General features: G+C 40.5%; 4 protein-coding genes across 7 annotated transcripts in view; 3 read left to right on the top strand and 1 right to left on the bottom strand.

The window, feature by feature from the left end:
* Positions 1 to 7,229, top strand: part of LOC311056941 (aldehyde dehydrogenase family 3 member A2-like) — a 13,218-nt gene extending 5,989 nt beyond the window's left edge. For all 3 annotated transcript variants that reach the window (XM_084073800.1, XM_084073798.1, XM_084073799.1), the window contains 6 exons: positions 725 to 842; positions 1,964 to 2,105; positions 2,645 to 2,811; positions 3,904 to 4,003; positions 4,540 to 4,778; positions 6,087 to 7,229. In XM_084073800.1, coding sequence (XP_083929926.1) covers positions 725 to 842; positions 1,964 to 2,105; positions 2,645 to 2,811; positions 3,904 to 4,003; positions 4,540 to 4,778; positions 6,087 to 6,101 — 781 coding nt within the window. In that variant the 3' untranslated portion in view covers positions 6,102 to 7,229. The remainder of the gene's footprint in view (positions 1 to 724; positions 843 to 1,963; positions 2,106 to 2,644; positions 2,812 to 3,903; positions 4,004 to 4,539; positions 4,779 to 6,086) is intronic.
* Positions 7,230 to 14,975: 7,746 nt separating this feature from the next.
* LOC311057379 (aldehyde dehydrogenase, dimeric NADP-preferring-like) lies at positions 14,976 to 18,607 on the top strand (the record flags this gene model as incomplete). Its single annotated transcript, XM_084074338.1, has 4 exons — positions 14,976 to 15,011; positions 17,201 to 17,342; positions 17,931 to 18,097; positions 18,496 to 18,607. The coding sequence occupies 4 exons, from the start codon at positions 14,976 to 14,978 to the stop codon at positions 18,598 to 18,600; spliced, it is 450 nt and encodes a 149-aa protein (XP_083930464.1). The 3' UTR covers positions 18,601 to 18,607.
* Positions 18,608 to 20,715: 2,108 nt separating this feature from the next.
* Positions 20,716 to 22,227, top strand: LOC311056945 (aldehyde dehydrogenase family 3 member A2-like; the record flags this gene model as incomplete). Its single annotated transcript, XM_084073805.1, has 2 exons — positions 20,716 to 20,937; positions 22,182 to 22,227. The coding sequence occupies 2 exons, from the start codon at positions 20,716 to 20,718 to the stop codon at positions 22,194 to 22,196; spliced, it is 237 nt and encodes a 78-aa protein (XP_083929931.1). The 3' UTR covers positions 22,197 to 22,227.
* Positions 22,228 to 23,311: 1,084 nt separating this feature from the next.
* LOC311056942 (NACHT, LRR and PYD domains-containing protein 1b allele 3-like) overlaps positions 23,312 to 25,000 on the bottom strand; it is a 12,673-nt gene continuing 10,984 nt past the window's right edge. For both annotated transcript variants that reach the window (XM_084073801.1, XM_084073802.1), the window contains 2 exons: positions 24,709 to 24,951; positions 23,312 to 23,867 (listed from right to left, as the gene is read on the bottom strand). In XM_084073801.1, the coding sequence (XP_083929927.1) occupies positions 23,845 to 23,867; positions 24,709 to 24,951 (266 nt within the window). In that variant the 3' untranslated portion in view covers positions 23,312 to 23,844. The remainder of the gene's footprint in view (positions 23,868 to 24,708; positions 24,952 to 25,000) is intronic.

Here is a 25,000-nt window from a genome sequence, read left to right as displayed (position 1 = left end):
ATATAGATTTTTTGGCTTTCATTGTACTTTTTGGTAAACATAAATTCAATCATACATACAGTATACATATTACAGTATACATATTTTTGTAGTGGTTCTCAAAGTCCGGTACAGGGATCGATGCTCCAAATGGACACTTCTGTAACTCTGAGAGTTAACTGGACCCTTACAGGTCCATTTGGTTCCATTTGTACACTCTCAGAGTTATGGTGGTCCTTGAAATTAAAAGGTTTGAGAACCCCTGACAGTGTGATAAAAATTCCGAATCCCAACCCTGCCTGCCTGCCTTTCTTTCCTTATTTCTTTCTTTTCTTCTTTCTTTCTTTCTTTCTTTCTTTCTTTTCTTCTTTCTTTCTTTCTTTCTTTCTTTCTTTCTTTCTTTCTCCCCTCCTTCCCTCTCTCTCCCCTCCCCCCACATACTTTCTGTGCGACTACAACAGTCTTTATCTAATCAAAAGTAGGAATTTAAAAAATCCCCAAAAGGTAGCACATCAAAAATGTAACATCAACGGAGGACAAAGTACTCACATTTCCACTTTTTTACACACACCAATAAACTAAATAACCGTTTGTTTTGATGTGTATACTGGATTTTGGGTCTAGCACTCAACTGAGAAAACCAATTGTTGATGCGCAACCTCTTTTTCTTATTTAGTCTTTATCTAATGTCTACTGTATTGTGCCTCCTCCCTGGTGTCCACCCCTGTCCTGTCCTGTGCTGCAGGCGTGTGACCTGGGGAAAGTACACTAACTGTGGTCAGACATGCATCGCCCCAGACTACATCCTGTGTGAGGCCAGCATCCAGGACCGTGTCATAGAGGAGGTGAAGAAGTCCATCAAGGTAACTGCACTCAGCCAGTGTTCCTGCAACATATTCAAGACATCTCAGCTTCAGCTCCATCCCGTGTTCTGTGTGTCAAGTAGGATTCTCGAAATACTTTAACCACAGGAATCCCAGCATTCCTATTTTGGGCATGTCATAATAGGTGAACATTTGGTGAAAACAGGTGAACATTCGGCGAAATTCTGCAAGCTCACAACGCATTGCATTGCGACGCATTGTGAACTTGTAGAATGGCTATTTTCAGCAAAGACATTTGGTGAGAGGTCAACAATAACTATAGGCCAAGTATAGACCACTGGGGGGAACTCTAGTTAGCAGGTTTAAGTGGTTAAAACGTCTGTGAAGCAGCAGCAACACCCAAGGAAGTGTGTGGGTGCAAATCCTTATAATCATCCAGGTAACATGTTGAAACATGGGAGGAACTTTGTGAGCAAAGCAACCATGTATACTTTACATTACAAGTGTTCACCAGCAGGTCAAAATGTGCCAATATTACTTTGATACATTCTGACACAGTTTTTGCGTCTTCCTTCAACCTCAGGATGACCATATTTTCAAACACCCAAACTGGGACCCATAACCACTTTCACCATAGTTGTCAAAACCTTTCAAACTGTTTTGAAAGCGGTATAAATGATATGTATATTCCCTATTGCTGTATATATGTAACCTTCCCATTATTAATGCTGAAGTCTGGATATTTTGTGATTATGAACCTACTTGACGTGATATGAGATGTGTGATATATGAATGTTTTACTGAGTGTTTTAATTGAAAAAACAAACAAAATAAATGTGGAAAAAAACATGGCACTTCTGAAAACCACAATATAGAAAACAAAACAAAACCTGTTTTGAATATAGCAGATCTAGGAGCTCACAATGCGTGATGTGAGGCATTGTGAGCTTTGTACGTTTCCAGGAAGTCAAAAACCATTATGAAAACGTTGGTGAAAAACTGGACATTTTAGTGACACCCAGCTTGAAACCGGGACAAGCCCAGTCAACCCAGGACATCTGGTCACCGTATTCAACCTACAAGCCTTTGGTTGTATGTTGTAGCAGAAGAGAGGTGCGTGTAGATCAGTGGCCATAACAACACTCCCTCTACCTTCCCAGGACTTCTACACAGACGACCCTAAGACCTGCTCCGATTATGGACGCATCATCAACCAGCGCCACTTCAAGCGGGTGCTGGGCCTGACTGAAGACAGCACCATCGCTGTAGGAGGAGACAGTGACGAGTCAGACTGCTACATAGGTACAACTTACTTGGCTTCATGGATATAGATATTTGTCATAAACTATAATCTATACGTATTATGTACAGGCTATAAGTTGAAGGACATGCATGTAGTAAATCAAAGATCTCCATTGTGATTAACATAATGCATTAAGAATTGATTTAAATTAATCTATTAATGGATCACTCTCTTTTTGAGGAGAGTTGGGTTAGTTTTTGTTTGTGGTAAATCACAAACGTAATGGTTCAAGTTTAAAAATAGGAATTGCTATCTATGTTACCTCATTGAGTTCCAGTAATTGAAATGTTCTCTCACGATTTCCAAATAAAAAGATGACAAATACTTAACCAGAAAAGGGCAGATCTACAATCTCACAACATGTCGCAACGCGATGTATAGCTTGTATAGCTTGTATATAAGCTATTCTCTGCAAAAATATTTGGTATAGACGGGGAGGGGGCAATGATAGACCCCTGGGAGGACCCCGGTTATAGGTGGTTAATGCAGACGAGGACAAAGACTTGTGTCTGATACAGTGTATATACTTGTTCTACAGCTCCTACGGTTCTGCGGGACGTGAAGCCAGATGCCAAGGTGATGCAGGAGGAGATTTTCGGACCTCTGCTACCCATCCTGCCAGTCAGCGGACTGGATGAAGCCATCAAGTACATCAACCGTGGCGAGAAACCTCTCGCCCTCTATATTTTCACACCCGATGATAAGGTACCACACGACACACAGATGACACACAGAGATATACAGTTTGTATGTGTGTGCTCCAGAGCATGTGCGTGGGGATTTTGAATGGAGCGCAGAGCGAGTTTTCAGTCAGAACCCCTGCCTCCTCCTCCAATTTCGTTATCACCAACACTGCCAGGGTGCTCTCTGATTCTGTCCTGCTGTAACAGAAACCACTGCCAGAGTTTGAAGCCTTACAGGGCTGTTTATAGTCTCGCAATCGGTCATGGCCCGATGGAAATCGCTACAATGTCACCAACATTCCATTATCGCCATCACCATCAGGCTTTCACAAGCAGACGAAGCCACTCCATGAGAAATATTAATAACTAGATGCCGAGCTGGGTGAATATCTCTCTAGGCTTGGCTTACATGTGTTGAATTAACCTATTAAAACCACGAAAGCGGTCCGGCCGTCCGGGCACCTAGGCTACAATGTAGCCTGACAGCGCGTGGCGGGTTCGAGTCCCGATCCCGGCGACCTTTGCTGCGGCTCAGGGGTAGTGGCCGGGTAGTGTGAACTGGAAAACCGCAAGGTTCCCAGTTCGATCCCGGGCTGGGGGGCTCCCCTAGAGTTAGTGTCGAAGTGTCCTTGAGCAAGACGCTGAACCCCTAATTGCTCCCGATGAGCAGGCTGGTGCCTTGCATGGTTTCCTCCGCCATCGGTGTATGAATGTGTGTGTGAATGGGTTAATGGCACAATCAATGTAAAGCGCTTTGGATAGAAGCGCTATATAAATGCACCATTTACCATTTACTCCCCATCTCTCACTCCCCGTTTCCTGTCTTAACTTCACTTCCCTATCAATAAAGGCATAAAAAGCCCTAAAAGAAATCAAAAAAGGGAAAGCATCTGTGTCTTTTAGATTTTTGCGTTGGCTATTCAAAAATAACATACAAGCTCACAGCGCGTCACTTCATGCCCGCCATGAGCTTGTACATCTGCTATTTCTGGAAAAATCTTGAAATTGTTTGAAAAATCTTGAACTACTGAAACTACTGATTTAGAAGGCATTTGTAGAATCCGCCCCAGGTCTTAATGCATTAACAGAACTCTCTTTTCTCCTCTACCTAAAGGTCATAAAGCGAGTGATAGAGGAGACGTCCAGTGGAGGATTTTTGGCCAATGACTGTTTGGTTCACTACTCAGTCAACGCTTTACCCTTCGGTGGAGTAGGTGAGTTTGCACACGGCCTAAATGCGCTGACACACTTGAGGCTGAGTGATATATACTTGGCATCATGCGGCAAAAACTGTCCATCTACACATTTTGAGCTTGGAGATCTACTATTTCTGGAATGCAACACTATCGTGTGACGGAGTATACATTAATTGAGCATCAGGCACACTCACTCACTGGCTTATCTCCAAAGCTGGAAGTTGGGAGGCAAGCCTACGCCCACACAGAGACATTAGCCAATCTGCAAACTCACAATGCGATGCTATGTGTTGTGAGCTTCTACAAATGTACACCTGTAAAATTATGTTTTACACAAGTTTACAGATATATAAAAGTGGGTGAAACAAGCTACCGACAAACCTTTTGAAAAGTTCTGGAAGAAAATACATTTCAATATTTTCCCTCAAAATCATTTACTTTAAAAAAAAAGATAGCGATTAGTTTGATCAGCTGTTGCACCCCTGCTCGATCGCACAACATGTTTCCCTTGACATTTTGTATAATGTTCGACTAACAGACACTTCTCTCTGTAGGAAACAGCGGTATGGGCTGCTACCACGGCAAGCACAGCTTCGACCAGCTCAGCCACCTGCGGGGCTGCCTCATTAAGAAGCTGAAGATGGAGGGCGTCAACGACATGCGCTACCCGCCGCACACGCCCAAGAAGCTGGGCTGGGCGCGCTTCTTCCTCCTGAGCAACCCCGACCTGGGCTGGATGGGACGCATGGCGCTGCTCGCCGTCCTGGTGGTGGTGGCGGCCGTCGCGCTGCAGGTATGTGAACTCCGGTTAACAGTTATTCAAACTAATTGTTTTAATCGATTATCATTTTTTACATTTTATCCCTATTTTGAGCATGTGTTTATCTGCAAAAAGTTTCAAAACATTTAAAACCTTTCAAAAAATTGTGAAAATAACCAATCTGCAAGCTCAGAACGCGTCACGATGCGACACGTTGTGAGCTTGTGGATTGTCTATTTTCACTATTTTTGTGGTTACTCGTGCATTGTGCACATGCACCAGAGTGACGGTAGGGGTCAGTAATCCCAAAGAACAGAACAGAACAGACAGTGCTGGCTGGTCTTACTCTCTCATATGTACACAGACAGCTATAGCTACTATTGAGCTGTTATCAGTCATTGAGAAAGCAAGGTAATAGCTGGTAGTATTATCGCCAGAAGTCCTTAACTCCAGTCTGTAATTATGGGTGAGGAATGAGGGTGCAGTCAAACTGAACATCAGTGCGCAGATACTTCAGTATCCTGAACAATATTACCATATTACAGGTACCTTATGCTGTTTCTTATAACCAGGATAACACCTTATCCGGGTTGTGGTAAATGAGATATGTATTGTTCTCAAACACTTAACTACTCCTAACATTAAGGGGATATTTTTGTGCTTTTAGAATTTGAATGCACAGAAATCTCATATTTTTGTTAATAACGTTTAAATGTTAGCAGAAATCGGCATACTCCATTGTGTCAGGTAAAAAGGTATCAGCAGGTATTTTAGCCCTGGACACAGTGCGTGCTATTCAGGCTCCCTGCAATTTAACACACCAAATAGCAATTAACTTTGTATCTGCGTACGTGTATGCGTGAATGTCACTGAAATTTTACAAAAATGATGCGTAGCTTGCGAGACAAGTTCAGGCAGTATACACTCGAGAGGTTACACACATGTGCAGCTCTATGTGGGAGATGTACTGTATGTGACGTGTAAAGCAGCTGATCAATTGCCGGTCTACTTAAGCTCACCTGATTCATTGCGCTTCCTCCTGTTGTATTGTCAGTGCTTCCACTGATGTCGTATGTGCTTTGTTTGCTCCCACCACCACCCCAGCACCACCCGTAGGCTCTGATTTCCCTAAGGGTTCTGTTTTCCCCTGGGGGGTTTGTTATAGATGTATATCTCCCTGCTCTTAAATGGTTGTCTGCTAATGTTCTGAGCAGGGAGTAATGTATAGCAGAGCCTGAATGCCAGGATCAAATATAATATTCACACTTGTATTTACTGTAGTTATTGTTGGTCTCAAACTATTCGTGAGTTATCTGACTGAAGTATTCTCATGTTTTTCAGAAGTATTTCCTGTGAGGACAGCCCATTGCTTCCCTAAACAACAAGTTTGTCACTTATCTCAACCCTCCAGACGTCTGGTGAACCTGCATGAACCTGGGCTGAAAAGTTCTGTATGAAGTTAATAAACTGCATCCTATTGCCACCTGGTATAGACGCTGTTAGCCAACGTGCCTTATAGCGCAACACGTCAATATTAATACCAGGCTTACTGTCTTGCCTAGGATGTGCTACACTATACATTTGGAGAACAGTCTCGGTAATTTCAATAATATATTATTCTGCTTGTTAAAAACAATTTCAGAAGGATCAGCTGGCTCATTGTAGCTAGAGTGTAATTCTATGTGATGCCTTATATCTATGGCACTTTATTTTGTGCTCTATAACCTGTTAACTCAGGTTGGATTCTATGGAGCTTTTTAAATATGTTTTAAACATTAACAGTGCTGCTATTTTACGGCATACTGTTTGTTCTTAAAGTAACAAAACTAATTCAAGTAATGCTGTGACTAGTTATGACTGTTAGAGCTACTTGCATATCACTATGCATTGGCTTTGCAATGCAGCATTCTTTAGGAAACAATTATTTTTTAATAAAGGATGTTTTTACTTTTTGCCATTAGTTAAAAGGAATCCTTTGACTATAAACTCAGGATGAGGGATTCTCAAACACTACTTGCCTCTCTATGTTCAAATACATTTCACTGACAAAGCTCACATAGCATTTGTATTTAGTCACGTCAATTTCACCTCCTCCCTTCTGTCTAGCAGTGTGCTATATAGCTTAGTGCCTCAATCCATAGTACAATATTTTTACACAGTAATTCAGCTACAATGCATTTTTACGTTTGACACTCCCATTCCACTATACTTAATATGAAGGACCTCTAACAGGTGACCTAGCACTTTCTGTTATAAGACGTTAGTGGCAAATAACCACAAGTTTGAGTGCATTCCATTCCAGACAAATTATGTAGTACTTTTTTTTGTTCCTCTCTGGAACTCTACATGCCTGTGAGAAAGCAAAGTCATGTTTTGAGTTCAAGTTCAATCGATGGAAGTTCTGAAACTTCTTTGTGAATTTATCACCCTGCAGATATTTTCATGAGTTTGTAATTAAGATTTTAATAAATGTTTTTAAATCAAGTCTGGTATTGTATGTCATGGTGTGTCATACATGGTAACATCCACTGTGTTCATTTAACTGCAAGTGTAGAAATGGGACCAAATGCATCCATACTAGTGTCCATTGGCTGTAGTTGTCAGAATTGGTTTGAACAGTAAAGCTTTACTGTAGGAAAGTTAACCTTTCAGAATCTTAAGCACACACACTTAGTATTTTATTGCTTCGAATGTGTAACAAACGACAATATGACATAGAAAGATTTGTAACGAAGACAATAGGCCTATTAGAATTTTATTTTCCAATCGAATAATTCCAAATTAGACAGAAAACCTCGCGTTCACATCTCAATAAAATGAGAAACCACATCTAAGCCACTGTCTTGCAATTTTTATTTTGGAGTGCCGCTTTTTTCCACTTAGGTGGTTTTCTTTTGAGTAGACAGAAAACCTTTCAGAAATAAAACTTTGTATGTTTTTTTTCCCATAAATGAATGCCCTGCTTTATCATACAGCGCCACACAAAAGTAGCAAAAATAGCCGATGTCACGATTAAGGTGAAAGTCATTAAGTTTGACTCCATTTAAAGTAACAGTTTTGGACAAACAAGGTTTCCCCCCGGACAGTGACGATATATGATCAATATACAGTAGATTCAGTGATGGGGACAGCTGGGAGTTGGGCCGGCAGTGTCAGGGGGTACAGGTCCAGGGCGGGGACGGTCAGGTAAGAAGGGGCAAATGCCTGAATCAATTAAACTGCAAGTGAGAGAGAGAGAGAGAGAGAGAGAGAGAGAGAGAGAGAGAGAGAGAGAGAGAGAGAGAGAGAGAGAGAGAGACAGACACAGAGTGGAGGTTTAGTTACTGAAAAACGCTCTGAGGGCACTGTGCATTCGATTGATTATGGACTAATCAAAATTTGATGCTTACAGCTCACTGTACTACTCTACTATGGCCATGACATGGGCAGCGTTTTGAATCACCTGTGACCTCTTCTCCATCACAAAATGCGCTGTTGTTTGCAAGAGAAAAAGAAAGTGGTTGAGATACATTAATCATTAAAATTATCAGCCTGTGGCACTGAATGTCTACGTAACTTTAAGGTTGCAGTTTGTGTGAATAAGTCCAATGTGACATAGCTCTGTACCTCTTTAGCTTGGCTGGCATTAGAAATGGCCTCTGAATTCAGTCTCCTGGATCAAAATGAAAGGCCCGGAGGACACAGAGATCACAACATGATTACACAAATCATAAGACTGAGGCCCAATATTTAAACACGGCAAAACAATAAAGAATATATACATTTTGAAAAGAACATTAAGAGTTAAAGAAATGCAGGGCTATTCAAACCTATCTAAGTCTTTTCAGCTCTAAGACACAGAGACAGAGACAAACACACACACACACGCACACGCACACGCACACACACACACACACACACACACACACACACACACACACACACACACACACACACACACACACACACACACACACACACACACACACACAGAAAAACACAGAGAAAAACACAGTAATTAAAACAACTATCGCAAGTAAGGCTGCACGCTTCACTGCAAATATAGTTGCGTCGGTTTACATTTACACATTGCAAGAGGCATCCAAGACAATGAATGACACAACTTTAAAAAACACTAAAAGAAAACAGTGTTCCTGAAGGTGCACTTCTGAGTTCACAACAGCATGATGATTTGTTTTACAATAGAGACCTCTGCTGGCCATCCTTACAATTACCACAACCAAGTATGCTGACATGCAACACAAATGTGCACACTGTCTACAATGTGATGCAAAACCTTTTACATTGGAGATTGAATCTCCAGGCAGGACAAATAATGATAGAAAAATATCACCTCTACTTTCATGAAATAATACATTTTCATTAAAAAAAACTAAACAACAAGATGTGTCATTTTAGCTGATGTTGCTAAGTTAGGGAGGGTAGTGTACATTCAACATCAACGTGTGTGTGTGTGTGTGTGCTGTCAACTGATGTTGTAGGCTACGTTCTAGTATGTTAATTGTTCATAGCAGGCAGTCCAATTTTAAATACTTTATACTTCTACTCCACTACATCTCAGAGGTAGGCTAAATATTGTACTTTTACTCCATTACAATTATTTGAAAACTTTAGTTACTAGTTACTTTGTAGATTTAGATTATTATTACAAAACATACATTAACCACTTCTTCAGTCCTATATCCCGGCCATTTGAAAATAGCAGATCTACAAGCTCAACATGCTTGGGAAATGGGACATTTTTATACTTTTACTCAAGTACATTTTGCATACATGTTTTTCTTACAGAGTAAGAAAAAAGCAGTGGCACGCCGTGGTGGAAAGCCCGTCAACCAATCAAAAAGTCACAATTCTGTGGACGTTAGGGTGACGTGACGTCACAGCGCGCGACCCACTGGGCATGAACCCTCGGGTCCAACCGTCTCGTGGTTCAGACTTCAGAAGCACCTCGCCCTCACAGCTGCTACCTGCGGAGCCATGGACTGTGGAGGAGACCGTTGTGGACGTTATGGAGGATATATTCAAACCGTGGTTCTCCATACTCGTTTAAGCGGCAGAGGACACTCTAAGTTGGGCAACTTTAACTTCATGGAGGATGTTTAAACTGCAGCCTTAAAGCGGAGGAGGAACGAGTCGTTTAGCCGGCAGAGGACGCTCTAAGCTCGGGGTAAGTGCGTCACACACACACGGCTAGCGAGCGATTAAAAACAAACAAACTTTGATTGAATACTAACAGTTTGCAAAAACAAGGCACTGCGGCCCAAGTGACTGGGAAACTTGTACATTTGGTTACACTATTTCAGGCTGCTTACAGTATGATTAAGTTTAAACATGGTTTTGGTGGAAATACATTTTATTTTGATCCAAGTGTCATTTAGCCGTTGTTGCTAAGTTAGCAAGCTTCACGACAAGGGTAGCTTTCGTTTACGGTAGTAAACATAGTGACGTTGATCGGCCTATTTCAAACTAAAACAAACCACCCGAAACCCTGAAATCAAATAATAACAAACATGTATTTAAACGTGCAAACATATTACTTGTTATTATTAACAAGTGATATGCTTGTATGTTTAAATAAATGTTTGTTAACGGCTGCCAGTTGTAGTTATTTATTTACATGCTGCGAGCCTGGCATTTTTTTTAAATTGACAGCGCGATGCGTCAGAAGGCCTGTCAATCAATCAGCAGGCCAGACCATAGAGTTAGGGCCGGACCAACGTCACACAGCCGGCAGGTTTTAATGGTTCGGTTCGTCAGAACATCTCTGTACTACTACACCAACTGTTACTGGAGACCAGTGGTGTAAAGTAACTAAGTACATTTACTCAAGTAATGCACTTAAGTATAATGTTGAGGTATTTTTTACTTTTCTGGAGTATTGCCAATTTTCAGTACGTTTACTTCTACTCCACTACATCTCAAAGGCAAATATTGTACTTTTACTCCAATTCTTTGAAAACTTTAGTTACTAGTTACTTTGTAGATTTTGTAGATATTATTATCATCACAAAACATACATTAACCACTTCAGCCATTTTTAGCCATTTGAAAATAGCCGATCTACAAGCTTGAATTTTGAATTCTGGAGTTGTACTTGTAACAGAGTATTTTCTACATTGCAGTATTGATACTTTTACTTAAAGTGGTGGTGCCATGGTTTTGCACTTTTTCTGTTTTTCATGTGTCTATGAGGTTGATACAACTTCATTAAAGGGATACTCGTTTTCACCAGCAGTACAATATTAGAACACATTCCTTCTGTTTAGGTTTGATACCATTGATTGAGTCTTTTCTTTTTCTTCTGAACAAACTTTTTTTTGTAAAACGATCTGTTTTTAAATGAACATTTATTGTGTATATATAAAGATCCTTTCATTGGATTGTGTTTACTGATCTCTTTGCAAATCTTTATGACTGAAAAAAAAGCATTACTATTTTAGCATTGCTCCACCACCTTAGCACCACCCACCTATCCTAGAGGGACTAGGACAGGTGGGTGGTGCTAAGGTGGTGGAGGAGGTGCTAAGGTGAGAACCAGGTATACTTACATAAAAACATAATTTTAACAATTTCTGTAACAATTTCCGGAGGAAGAAAAAAATCTTCCTCCTAGTATAACCATAATACCTGATGATTATGTTTTAGGGGGGGGGGGTATCACTGAAAATCACGGCACCCCGTCTTTAAGTAAAATAAAGTACTTTTTCCACCACTGCTGGAGACGAACAATACATGCATGGATTCTACTCATTGATTCTACCTATAATAACCAAGACTAGACGGTGCTAAACCTAGAAGGAAATTAACTACTTGTTTTCCCAGCAGAGGGCGCTTGAAGCTTGGTAAATTCAGAATGAATCAGGTTCACTTATTTAGTTCAGTGTATGAATGAATTATAGAATTCTAGGGAGAGAGAGAGAGAATAAGGCACAGTTATGTCTGTTATTGCATTTAGTCACGTCGTGTTATTGCTATCATAACTGTAACCGCCACCAATTTACGACAAAGAAGAAGTCCATTTGTTGAAAGTAGCCTATATGTGCATGGGTTGTATAAACGGCACAAAAAGTTCAGAAATATGTGCATGTTTGCTTGTTTAGTAGATTATTTCACTGTTCTGCTTCTTGGCAATAACCCAGCCTGTTTATTGACCTTAAATGGTGTCCAGTGTTGCCATGTCCGCTTTTTTTTATGACTGTGACTTTGGGCATGTTTTACTGTAAAGTTGCTTCGTTGGGCTTGTTTCTAAAGTGTAGTTGCTTATTTGGGTTGTTAAATTGTGGTTCTTAAACATTTTCATGGCAAGGACCCACAGATGAATACATTTGTCACAACGCGTTGTGAGCTTGTAGATCTGTTATTTTCACAATTTCTTACGTTTCTTAAATGTATAGATTTTTCTTTTAATTTCTGAAATTCTTTTGAAAAAGGTTTGGTTTTGTAAAAGATTTTTTTTTAATTGTTTGAAATAACAATGATTTTTTTCTCTGCTCCCAGCAGGGAGGAAAGTACTGGCGAGCTAGACAGATGTATGGAAGATGGAGATGACTGGAGACGCCACTGGAGGGCTCGCCCGTGGATGGACTAGAGAGAGGGGGCTCTATCTCTATGCCTGGGTTTCAAAGCTTGACCCTGACCATCGCTTACACAACTGATGCAGTCAAGTAGAAGACGGCCCAAGGTAGGAAACCATTTTTTCTTTGCTGCTGCTGCTGCTTGTGTTGGATAATGCTGTGTACTTATGTGATTCAAGCTGTTGCTCTATTACTGTCATATTGGGAGTTGGGACCCAATGACTGGGTGGCAATGAAACGTGTTCAGTGGCTGTTTCTGGCTGTAGAATTGGAGCTACAGTATGTGCTGTGTTGTTTCCGCTGTTGAAGGTAGTCAGTTGTGGATCATTGTCATTTCAATTAGCCTATTTCCTTTAAAGCTCAAGCTGACATAACAGCCCTCCATTCCAAATGTTGGCCTTCAACAAATGTGTTCATTTGTTGTCTGTCCATGTCTTCAATCTGTATCCCAATGTGTTATACTGGTTTTAACTGTATTGTAAAATGTTCATTTGTTTTTCTAATGGTGTTTCACTGGTTTTAGGGGACAAAATGAGGGTACCCCAAAGCCCAAACCACTGTTACCTCCAGGGGTGGCCTCCGACAAAGGCCTAGCACCTGACAGCCCCCGAACTAGGGGACACGTTTTTTTGGTGTATGTATAAACTGGGTAAGTATGAAACATGTCCCCTTGCTTACAGCCAGGTCCTATTTACTTGTTAACATGGCATGTCTGCAACAATGTCTCCTTAACTTCAAGTCCTACAACATACTTGCTTTTTTTGTAGGTATTAACTAGGAATGTATGAAACAATGTCTCTTCCTTACAGGATATTCTAAACATGCTTGTTTTCATTCATGTAGGTAGTGACTAGGTATGACACAATCAAAGTCTACCTGTTCTAAATGTGCTTGTTTTTTCAGGTAGGTATTGACTATGCGTTAATCTGCATATTAATCGTGTTTTGCTGGTTTAATCTGTATTTTAAATGTTCTTTTGTTTATGTATTTAATCTTAATCTTTAAATGGTGTTTTTTCTGATGTTGTGAAACCTGAAATATCCGATGGAAGAAGGTCAAATCACTGATGATGCGTCCCAGTCTATCTTCTTGTCTTTCTTACATAATATTGTACATTTTGATCTATTTTCAACTTTACAGTTTCTGTCTCTTAATATGTTTGTTTTACTGGTTGCCTCCGCCGGACCAAAGGCGTAGCCAAGACTATGTTTTCGCCCCCGTCCGTATGTCCGTTCGTTAACAGCTAATCACCTGCACTGTTGGACCAATCGCTGTGAAACTACATGCACACGGCTTCTGAGTCAGGTGGCGGTATGGAATCTCAAATCGGCCTCCGAGGCGGAATGGCATCTCAAATTGGCCGATGATTCTGGCAGCGGTATGACTCTTTTTTCTTCACTGGTTTAATCTGTATCAAACTTTAAATGAGGAGATGAAGATGAAGAAGAGAAGAGGAAACAAGAAGATGAAGAGGGACATAAGGAAGAGAATTCAAAGATGAAGAGGAGGTTGTATGCTCACTGACAGTACGTAAGTATTAACTGATTGAGTATAGAAAAATGTCCCCTTTCCTTACAGGCTTACATGTTTTTTAAGTAAGTATTAACTGGGTGAGTATAGAAAAATGTCCCCTTTCTTTGTCCCTTTCCTTACAGGTCCTGTATCATCACTGATAATCCGCCCTGTGCATCCTGGAGATGTTTCCTACATAATATCGTATATGTTCATTATTTATTTTGTATTGTCTTTAATCCGTACCTTAAAGTGTTTGTTTTACTGGTTTTATCTGTATTGTAAATGTTAATGAGGAAACAAGATGAAGAAGAGAAGAGGAAACAAGAAGATGAAGAGAATTAGTTGAAGAGGAAGAGAAGATGGAAATGTATGACGTCTCAATTCATTCACCGCGTCAGGTGGCGGTATGACATCTCAAATCGCCTCAGAGAAGGTATGGCGTCTCAATTCGTCCTCCAAGTCAGGTTGTGGTATGGCGTCTCAAATCGTCCTTCGAGTCAGGTGGTTGTGTGGCGTCTCAAATCGGCCTCCGAGTCAGGTGGTGGTATGGCGTCTCAAATCGGCCTCCAAGGCGGTATGGCCTCTCAAATCGGCCTCCGGATGTATGATGTTCTTTTTTACTGGTGTTTTCTGTATTATAAATGTTGTAAATGAGGAAACAGGATGAAGAGAAGTGGAAACAAGAAGATAAAGACGGACGAAATGAAGATAATACATAGATGAAGAGGAGGTTGTGTGCAAGCTTGTGTTTTTACATAAGTATTAACTGGGTAAGTATGAAAAAAAATCCCCTTTCCTTACAGGTCCTGTATCATCACGGATGTTTCCTGCATAATATTGTAAATGTTCATTTATTTTGTATTGTCTTTATTCTGTATCTTAATATGTTTGTTTTACTGTTTAAATCTGTATTGTAAATGTTTATCATTTGTTTTATGTGTTTAAGCTGTATCATAATGGTGTTTTATTGGTATTATAAATGCTGTACATGTGGAAACAAGGTGAAGATGAAGAAGAGAAGAGGAAACAAGAAGATGAAGAGAAGTAGTTGAAGATGAAGAGAAGATGGAAATGTATGACTTCTCAAATCATTCACGAGTCAGGTGGCGGTATGACGTCTCAAATCGGCTTCAGAGTAGGTATGGCGTCTCGCAGTGGCTCAGGAGTAGAGTGGCCGGTAGAGCGACCGGATGGGAACTGAAGGTTTCCAGGTCGATCCCGGGCTCCCCCAGAGTTAGTGTCGAAGTGTCCTTGAGCAAGACGCTGAATTCCTATTTTGTTCCGATGAGCAGGTTGGTACCTTGCATGGTTTCCTCTGCCATCGGTGTATGAATGTGTGAATGTAATGCACAATCTATGTAAAGCGCGTTGGATAAAATCACTATATAAATGCAAATCGGCCTCCGAGTAAGGTGGTGGTATGGTGTCTCAAACCGGGCTCCGAAACAGGTGGTGATTTGATGTCTCAAATTGGCCTCCGAGTCTGGCGGAGGTACGATGTTTTTTTCTCTCTCGTTTTATCTGTTTTAAATGTTGTAAATGAGGAAACAAGATAAAGATGAAGAAGAGAAGAGGAAACAAGAATATGAAGAGGGACAAAATGAAGAGAATTAGAATACTAATAATAAGATGAAGAGGAGGTTGTGTGCGTGTTTTTACGTAATTATTAACTGGGTAAGTATGAAACAAATTCTCCTTTCCTTACAGGTCCTGTATCATCAATGATGATCCAACCCAGTGCATCCAGGAGATGTTTCCTTCATAATATTGTTAATATTCATTTATTTTGTAGCGTATGTTTGTTTTACTGTTTTTCTGTATTGTAAATGTTCATTGTTTGTTTTATGTGTTTAATCTGTATCATAGTGGTGTTTTACTGGTATTATAAATGTTGTAAATGAGGAAAGGAGATGAAAATGAAGAACAGAATAGGAAACAAGGAGATGAAGATGAAGAGAAGAAGATGTATGGCGTCTCAAATTGGCCGATGAGTCTGGCGGCGGTATGACTCTTTTATCTTTACTGGTTTAATCTGTATTAAACTTTAAATGAGGAGATGAAATGAAGATGAAGAAGAGAAGAGGATGAAGAGTGACATAAGGAAGAAATGTAACAGTTTTGTATAAAACTGTTATTATCATGGAATCTTCATTCTAATGTCATGGCCCTCAGGTTTAACTAAAGCCAGTGTTCAAAATCTGATAAAGCAATGTGTCTTACACACCTGAATATTTGTTGAGGATAGCAGCAACGGGGCAGTACAAATGTAATGTAGAAAAAAAAAAAGTAAAGAAAAAAGACCCCACCTCTGACTTGCAGTTAAAATGCTTTTTATCAAAACATACAACATGTTATAGCTGTGACCTTAGGATGTATAAGCTCCTGAAAGGAACTAATCCAATCCGGTGCACGACAGGACATGCAATAACCCCCAGTTTGCAACTACTTTCGCCTGCGCCCTTCACCGGGTATGGTGTAGTATTAAAAAAAAACGATAACGAACGAGAAAAGATAGCTGATCCAGGAGCTCACAATGCGATGTAATGTGAGGCAGATGTGATTCCGGGAAGTCAAAAACAGCGATTATTATCAAATAATCACAGACAAACCAGGACATCTGGTCACCGTATTCAACCTACCTAAGACATGCTTGAACATTGTAGCAGCAGAGACGTGCACTGGCTCCCCGTAGCGGCTCGCATACAGTTTAAAACCCTGGTGCTAGCCTATAGGGCAGTGAAAGGAACAGCTCCTTCTTACCTCCGGGCTATGGTCGAAGCTTACACCCCTGCCCAACCACTTCGGTCTGCCATCTCGGGTGACTGATTGCCTCGTCACTCAAGGGTCCTTCTGGCCGATCTACACGGTCACAACTTTTTTTCTGTTCTGGCCCCACAGTGGTGGAATGAACTCCCCACTGATGCCAGGACAGCAGAGTCACTCCCAATCTTTCGCCGCAGGCTGAAAACCCACCTCTTCAGGAAACACTACCCTTCCTCTTCGCCTTGCCTACTTGTTGTTAACTAGTTGTACAAACTCTTTCTTTATTGTTTTATTGGATCTTGTTTAGTCGATACACTTATTTGTTTTAGCTCTTGCTCATTTGATTTTGCTATTTGTCTCATCTGTGTAAGAAAGTAGGTAGCTGATATATTGCACTTTTACCTTAGCGCTAGGTATACTCTTGGTTGCTTGTTTTAGCAGAACATGCACTTAAGACTTATGGTGATAAGTAGTTTCGTTCCCTACCTATGTTGAATGCACTTATTGTAAGTCGCTTTGGATAAAAGAGTCTGCTAAATGACTGTAATTTAATGAGGTGCATGTAGATCAGTGGCCCTAACAAGACTCCCTCTCCCTTCCCAGGACTTCTACACAGACGACCCTAAGACCTGCTACGATTATGGACGCATCATCAACCAGTGCCACTTCAAACGGGTGCTGGGCCTGACTGAAGACAGCACCATCGCTGTAGGAGGAGACAATGACGAGTCAGACTGCTACATAGGTGCAACGTAACGTCCATTATTAATAAATTTGACTTATTAATCATAAACTATAATCTATACGTGTTATGTACAGGCTATAGGTTGAAGGGCGTGCGTGTAGTAAGTCAAAGATCTCTATTGTGATTAACATAATTCATTAATAATTGATTTAAATTAATCTTCCACAGACTCAAAGTAAAAACCCTGAATCAGCAGTTTCTGCACTCTCTTTTTGAACCCTAGTGTCTCTATTCTGGTCATAATAGGCTAACATTCGCCGGATAGCAGATCTACAATCTCACAACACATCGCGTTGCGACATGTTGTGAGCTTGTAGATAAGCTATTTTCGGCAAAGAGATTTGGTGTAGAGGGGGGAGGGAGGTGGCCAATGATAGACCCCTGGGGGGACCCCGGTTAACGAAGTACATAGGGTTTAGGTGGTTAATGCAGATGAGGACAAATAATAATAATGCATACTATTTATATAGCGCTTTTCTAGGTACTCAAAGCCGCTTTACAGAAACAAGATAAAAAAACTTCATTAGGAAGAACTAGTTAAAAAAGACAACTTGATAGTCTGATACAGTGTATATACTTGTTTTACAGCGCCTACGGTTCTGCGGGACGTGAAGCCAGATGCCAAGGTGATGCAGGAGGAGATTTTCGGACCTCTGCTACCCATCCGGCCAGTCAGCGGACTGGATGACGCCATCAAGTACATCAACCGTGGCGAGAAACCTCTCGCCCTCTATATTTTCACATCCGATGATAAGGTATCACACGACACACAGAGATGACTCACAGATATACAGTTTGTGTGTGTGTGCTCCAGAGCATGTGTTTGGGGATTGTGAATGGAGCGCAAAGTGAGTTTTCAAAAAGTCAGAACGCCAGTTTGAAGCCTTACAGGGCTGTTTATAGACTCGCAATCGGTCATAGCCCAATGGAAATCGCTACAATGTCACCAACATTCCATTATCGCCCGACCAAACATGTTGACGTGGGGTTCCGAAACTGTATATATATATATACCATCATGCTTTCACAAGCAGACGCAGCCACTCCATGAGAAATATTAATAATTAGATGCCGAGCTGGGTGAATATCTCACTTGGCTTGGCTTATATGTGTTGAATTAACAGAACTCTCTTCTCTTCTCCTCTACCTGAAGGTCATAAAGCGAGTGATAGAGGAGACGTCCAGAGGAGGAGTGTTGGCCAATGACTGTTTGGTTCACATTCAAGTTCACGCTTTACCCTTTCGGTGGAGTAGGTGAGTTTGCACACGGCCTAAATGCGCTGACACACTTGAGGCTGAGTGATTTATACTTGGCATAATGCGGCAAAAACAGCCCATCTACACATTTTGAGCTTGGAGATCTACTATTTCTGGAATGCAAGACCATTGTGTGACAGAGTATACATATACATTAAACATCAGGCACACTCACACACTGGCTTATCCCCAGTTACACTGATGAATACTCCAGATATACATATAAATGTATACGCCGGTTATATAACCTGCAGCTAACCACAGCCCAAGCTGGTAGCATTCAATAGGGTGACTTGCAGTTATCATGGGAATGGCAGACTCTTTGATTTGGAGTGCAATATATGAACATTTGAATGCAATACGCGTGTGCATTAAAACACCTGTCGTAGAATGAATTACTGAAATAGTCAGTCAGCCAGTCAATCAGCCAGCCAGCCATTATGTCTCTTTCTCCCTCTGCTATTCTCTCTCATATCTGTTCAGAAACACTTTTATTGACATATTTGTATTGTCATTCTCTCTCATATCAGATTCAGAAACACCAAAGTGTTTAATTACTTTCCTTTGTGAGACATCAAAGTGAAAAGTCTGGCGATGAACTTAAAACAAATCCAAGTTATCAGTTATAGTTAAAAAGCCTTTAATAACCTATAGCCTTCATAAAGGCCTTTAGCCAGTGAACCCTGATGAAGGCCTTGTGCCAAAACGCGTTAGTCACCTGCTTTTCTTTTTTTTAAATATTTGCCAAGCCATGGACAAACAGAGGCTATTTGACTTGTCGTACAGTAAACATCTCTGTAAAAGAAGACAAACAAAACGGAACCATGAAAGACAGGATGGACAGGACATACAGTAGCTAAGTTACTGCTGAGGAACTGTGGGTGGGGTGATTGATTGTGTGCTGCTTATTTACAGTTAACAGTTAGTTTATTTAATGTGAAATCAGTGTTGCCACATTTCCTCAACAATTTAATGTAGGATTATTGCATTATTTGCGTTCTCCTGTCTTTCGATGTTTCAGCAGACTTTCTGTAAGCCAGAAACATTGACACGTTCTTCACACGCAAACACGCAATTCCCATTCAACACTGACGATGAAGATGTGAGTGTCAGAGTGATATAGACATCATGAAGCTCTGTCCTCATCTCCCCAAACACCTCTGAGTGAGAGAGGATCTGGCTCATTGTCTCTGGGGAAGAGCAGTTGTGGAAAGTACTCGAAGCACACTTTTTTTCCCTAAGTACTCAAGTACTGTACTTAATTAACCCTCCCCCACCCCCATTTTCATACTTTTACTTCTTCTCCACTACATCTCAGAGGCAAATATTGAAATCTTTATTTATTTGAAAACTTCAGTTACTAGTTACTTTGTAGATTTAGATTATTACAAAACATACATTAACTATCTACGAACTCACAATGCGATGCTATGTGTTGTGACCTTCTACAAATGTACACCTGTAAAATTATGTTTTACACAAGTTTACAGGTGTAAAAAAGTGGGTGAAATTATATTTTGAACAAACCACCAACAAACCTTTTGAAAAGTTCTGGAAGAAAATACAATTCAATATTTTCCCTCAAAATCATTTACTTAAAACAAAATAGCTCTGAGCGCTGTCGCCTCACAGCTAGAAGGTCCTGGGTTCGATTCCCGCCGGGGACGCTGTGGGGGCTGGGGGCGTGTCCTCTCCTCCGTGTCATCAGTGCCGATACCCTAGGTGGGGTTGGCGGAAGGGCCTTTCTGTGTGGAGTTTGCATGTTCTCCCCGTGTCCCTAGGATTGGTACCCTCACAAAAAACATGCAGTAATCCTGGTCTCTATACTGCCTCCCCCTGGTCAGCCGAAACTGGTTGGAATAACGTGTTCGTTCCACGCGCTACGTCCAACTGGGGAAACTCCCCCTGTCAGGTGATAAGAAGCTCCTTGCTAGCTCTTTATGCATTGAAGGAGGGATGAGCTCAGTTTTGAGTTATACTACATTTTTGAGTTATAATAATAATAGCGATTAGTTTGATCAACGGTTGCACCCCTGCTCGATCACACAACATGTTTCCCTTGACATTTTTTATAATGTTTGACTAACAGACACTTCTCTCTGTAGGAAACAGCGGTATGGGCTGCTACCACGGCAAGTACAGCTTCGACCAGCTCAGCCACCTGCGAGGCTGCCTCATTAAGAAGCTGAAGATGGAGGGCGTCAACGACATGCGCTACCCGCCGCACACGCCCAAGAAGCTGGGCTGGGCGCGCTTCTTCCTCCTGAGCAACCTGGGCTGGATGGGACGCATGGCGCTGCTCGCCGCCCTGGTGGTGGTGGCGGCCGTCGCGCTGCAGGTATGTGAAGTCCGGACCAGGGATGCAACAGTTATTTGAACTAATCGTTTTAATCGATTATAAAACATAATCAATATTTTATCCCTACTTTCAGCATGTCATTATCTGCAAAAAAAATCCAAAATATAGAATAAGAAATCTACAAGCTCAGATCACGATGCGACACGTTGTGAGCTTGTGGATTGTCTATTTTCACTATTTTTGCACAGCACCATTGTACAACAAAGTATAAAATAGCACTTAAGTGGTTGTTCGATTCATTGACATGTGCATTGTGCACATGTACCAGAGTGACGGTAGGGGTCATTAATTGAGAAAGCAAGGTAATAGCTGGTTGTATTATATCCAGAAGTCCATAACTCCAGTCTGTAATTATGGGTGAGGAATGCGGGTGCAGTCAAACTGAACATGGGAAAACCACCAAAACCAACAGTATCCTGAACAATAGTACCATATTACAGGTACCTTATGCTGTGTTAAATGGGATATGGGCTTGTTCTCAAACACTTAACTACTCCTAACATAAAGGGGATATTTGTGTGCTTTTAGAATTTAAATGCACAGACATCTCACATTTTTGTTAATAACGTTTAATTGTTAGCAGAAATCGGCATACTCCATTGTGTCAGGTAAAAAGGTATCAGCAGGTATTTGAGCCCTGGACACAGTGCGTGTTATTCAGGCTCCCTGCAATTTAACACACCAAATAGCAATTAACTTTGTATCTGCGTACGTGTATGCGTGAATGTCACTGAAATGTTACAAAAATGATGCGTAGCCTGTGAGACAAGTTCAGGCAGTATACACTCGAGAGGTTACACACATGTGCAGCTCTATGTGGGAGATGTACTGTATGTGACGAGTAAAGCAGCTGATCAATTGCCGGTCTACTTAAGCTCACCTGATTCATTGCACTTCCTCCTGTTGTATTGTCACTGCTTCCACTGATGTCGCATGTGCTTTGTTTGCTCCCACCACCACCCCAGCACCACCTGTACGATCTGATTTCCCTAAGGGTTCTGTTTTCCCCTGGGGGGTTTGTTATAGATGTATATCTCCCTGCTCTTAAATGGTTGTCTGCTAATGTGCTGAGCAGGGAGTAACGTATAAGCAGAGCCTGAACGCCAAGATCAAATATAATATTCACACTTGTATTTACATTTTATAAATAAAATGTTCTCTAGCTTTTATATCTCAATCTATTTGTGAGTTATCTCACTGAAGTATTTGTATGTGTTTTTCAGAAGTATTTCCTGTGAGGACAGCCCATTGCAGTACTTCCCCAAACAAACAAGTTCATAAATAATAATAAATAAATGTGAATAAATAAATCAAATAAATAAATCAAAAGAATCAAATCAAATCAAAAAAACAATGTGATGCCTTATATCTATGGCACTTAATGTTGTGCTTTATAACCCGTTAACTCAGGTTGGATTCTATTAAAAGGAGCTTTATAAATATGTTTTAAACATTAACAGTGCTGCTATTTTACGGCATACTGTTCTAAAAGTAACAAATATAATTCAAGTAATGCTGTGACTAGTTATGACTGTTAGAGCTACTTGCATATCACTATGCATTGGCTTTGCAATGCAGCATTCTTTAGGAAACAAACTTTAATAATGGATGTTTTTTAGGCTGTTTTAACTTTTTGCCGTTAGTTAAAAGGAATCCTTTGACTATAAACTCAGGATGAGGGATTCTCAAACACTACTTGCCTCTATGTTCAAATGCATTTCATTCACAAAGCTCACATTTGTATTTAGTCATGTCAATTTCACCTCCTCCCTTCTATCTAGCAGTGGGTTATAGCTTAGTGCCTCAATCCCTCAATCCATAGTACAATATATTTACACACTAAGTAATTCAGCTACAATGCATTTTCACGTTTGACACTCCCATTCCACTATACCTAATATGAAGGGCCTCTAACATGTGACCTAGCATTTGCTGTTATAAGACATTAGTGGCAAATGACCACACGTTTGAGTGCATTCCATTCCAGACAAATGATGTAGTACTTTTTTTTTGTTCCTCTCTGGAACTCTACATGCCTGTGAGAAAGCAAAGTCATGTTTCGAGTTCAAGTTCAATTGATGGAAGTTCTGAAACCTCTTATTTTCATGAGTTTGTAATCATACACAGTAAAATAAAAGTTAATTTTACTCTGCAAGTGTAGAAATGGGACCAAATGCATTCATAGTGTCCATTTGTTGTAGAATTGGTTTGAACAGTAAAGCATTACTGTAGGAAAGTTATTTCAGAGCAAGTTAACCTTTCAGAATCTTAAGCACACACACTTAGTATTGTATTGCTATGAATGTGTAATAAACGACAATTATGACAGAAAAAATAGAAACGAAGACAATAGGCCTATTCGAATTTTATTTTCCAATTGAATAATTCCAAATTAGACAGAAAGCCTTTCAGAAATAAAACTACCATATCGCTGCTGTCAGGCAGAAATGTCATACCTCCATATTTCAACTGTTTTTTTCCCATAAATGAATGCCCTACTTTATCATACAGCTACACACAAAAGTAGCAAAAATAGCCAATGCAACGGGTTGTGACCTTGTAGATTTGCTATTTTAGAATTTTCTTTAAAGTGAAAGTGTTTCTGTGGGTTTTATAGATATCAATGAAAAGTATTAGCATGAGCTTTTGACTAAATAACAACTATATCGGATTCATTGGGACACATGTTATTTTTTCCATTTTCTGAAAAGTAAAGTTTTTGACATACAAGGTTTCCCCCGGACAGTGACGATATATGATCAATATACAGTAGATTCAGTGATGGGGACAGCTGGGAGGAGGGCCGGCAGTGTCAGGGGGTACAGGTCCAGGGCGGGGACGGTCCGGTAAGAAGGGGCAAATGGCTGAATGCCGCTTCTCTCTAGTTCAATCATCGAATTCACCTTCAACTGAGAGAGAGAGAGAGAGAGAGAGAGAGACACAGACAGACAGACAGACAGACAGACAGTTAGACACACGCACACAGAATTGTGCAAGGCATTGTGGAAACCATGGCATCATTGTTTCCATAAAGTTACTGTACTACTGAAGCAAGCCATTAAGTTGGATTTTTAAGAAGCTTGAGGGGAAGGGATACTTTCACGTGCTGCAAATGGCTCAGGTTTAGCTAACATTTTAATGTCTTCTCTACGCTGGGGTGCACCAGTATCTTAGGTTTAGTTACTGAAAAACGCTCTGAGGGCACCTTGCATTTGATTGATTATGGACTAATCAAATGCTTGCAGCTCACTGATGGCTCAGTTTAGATATGGCATAGATGCCAAACGTTTGTTGGAACTGGTGGTGTAGTGGTAATAGCATAGTGTCAATGATTTGTAAAGAATGGGAGTCTTGAGGCAATTCTTGCAAGGGGAACCTGCTTTTTGTTTTAGGATTTTGGTGTGCCTATAGATTCTGGAGTCGTCTGAAGATATGAACTGCATCCACTGTAATGCCATGGCTATTCAGAATGGATTGGATTTTGTATTTGAGAACAGAAGCTCCAAATAACCTTAACGAAGAACTGATTTTGAATTGCCTTTTGTCAGTTTATTTCTTGGCAATACATTCTTATATTTTGTATGATATTTTTTCAGTATACTGTATAAACCAAGAATGCCGTCCTGGATGAAAAAAGTTCACTCTTTGGGACTGCTGCAAAGAATTATATTATGGTTGTTGCGTGTTCTGGTCATTTTTCTTTTAAATTAAAATGATATCCTGTTCTAAAAAAGAAACTTCTGATCTTACCAATCATGTCCACCAATGCAGGTTCGAGCTTTTTGAGGAGTTTGTAAAATTCGAGTTGGATTTTTTTCCCCTGCAGCACGTTCGTATACAGTATCCTCATTTTGTCCATGTTGGTCGTCTGGGCATCAATCAAGGCATGGGTCTCACGATGGATCTTGCCAATTGCATGTAGTTTGTCTGTAATAGCCTTGACTTGGGTAACGTTTTGAATCAACACTGCCATGTGTTGGTTCACGAATTTAACTGATTCAAGAGAAAAAGAGTAGTTGAGATGAATGAATCACAGAATTGT

Source organism: Gymnoscopelus microlampas (genome assembly GCF_963454915.1).
Source record: "Gymnoscopelus microlampas genome assembly, chromosome: 12".
NCBI lineage: Eukaryota > Metazoa > Chordata > Actinopteri > Myctophiformes > Myctophidae > Gymnoscopelus > Gymnoscopelus microlampas.
The sequence above is the reverse complement of the archived record's forward strand: the minus strand, read 5'-3'. Positions and strand labels throughout refer to the sequence as shown.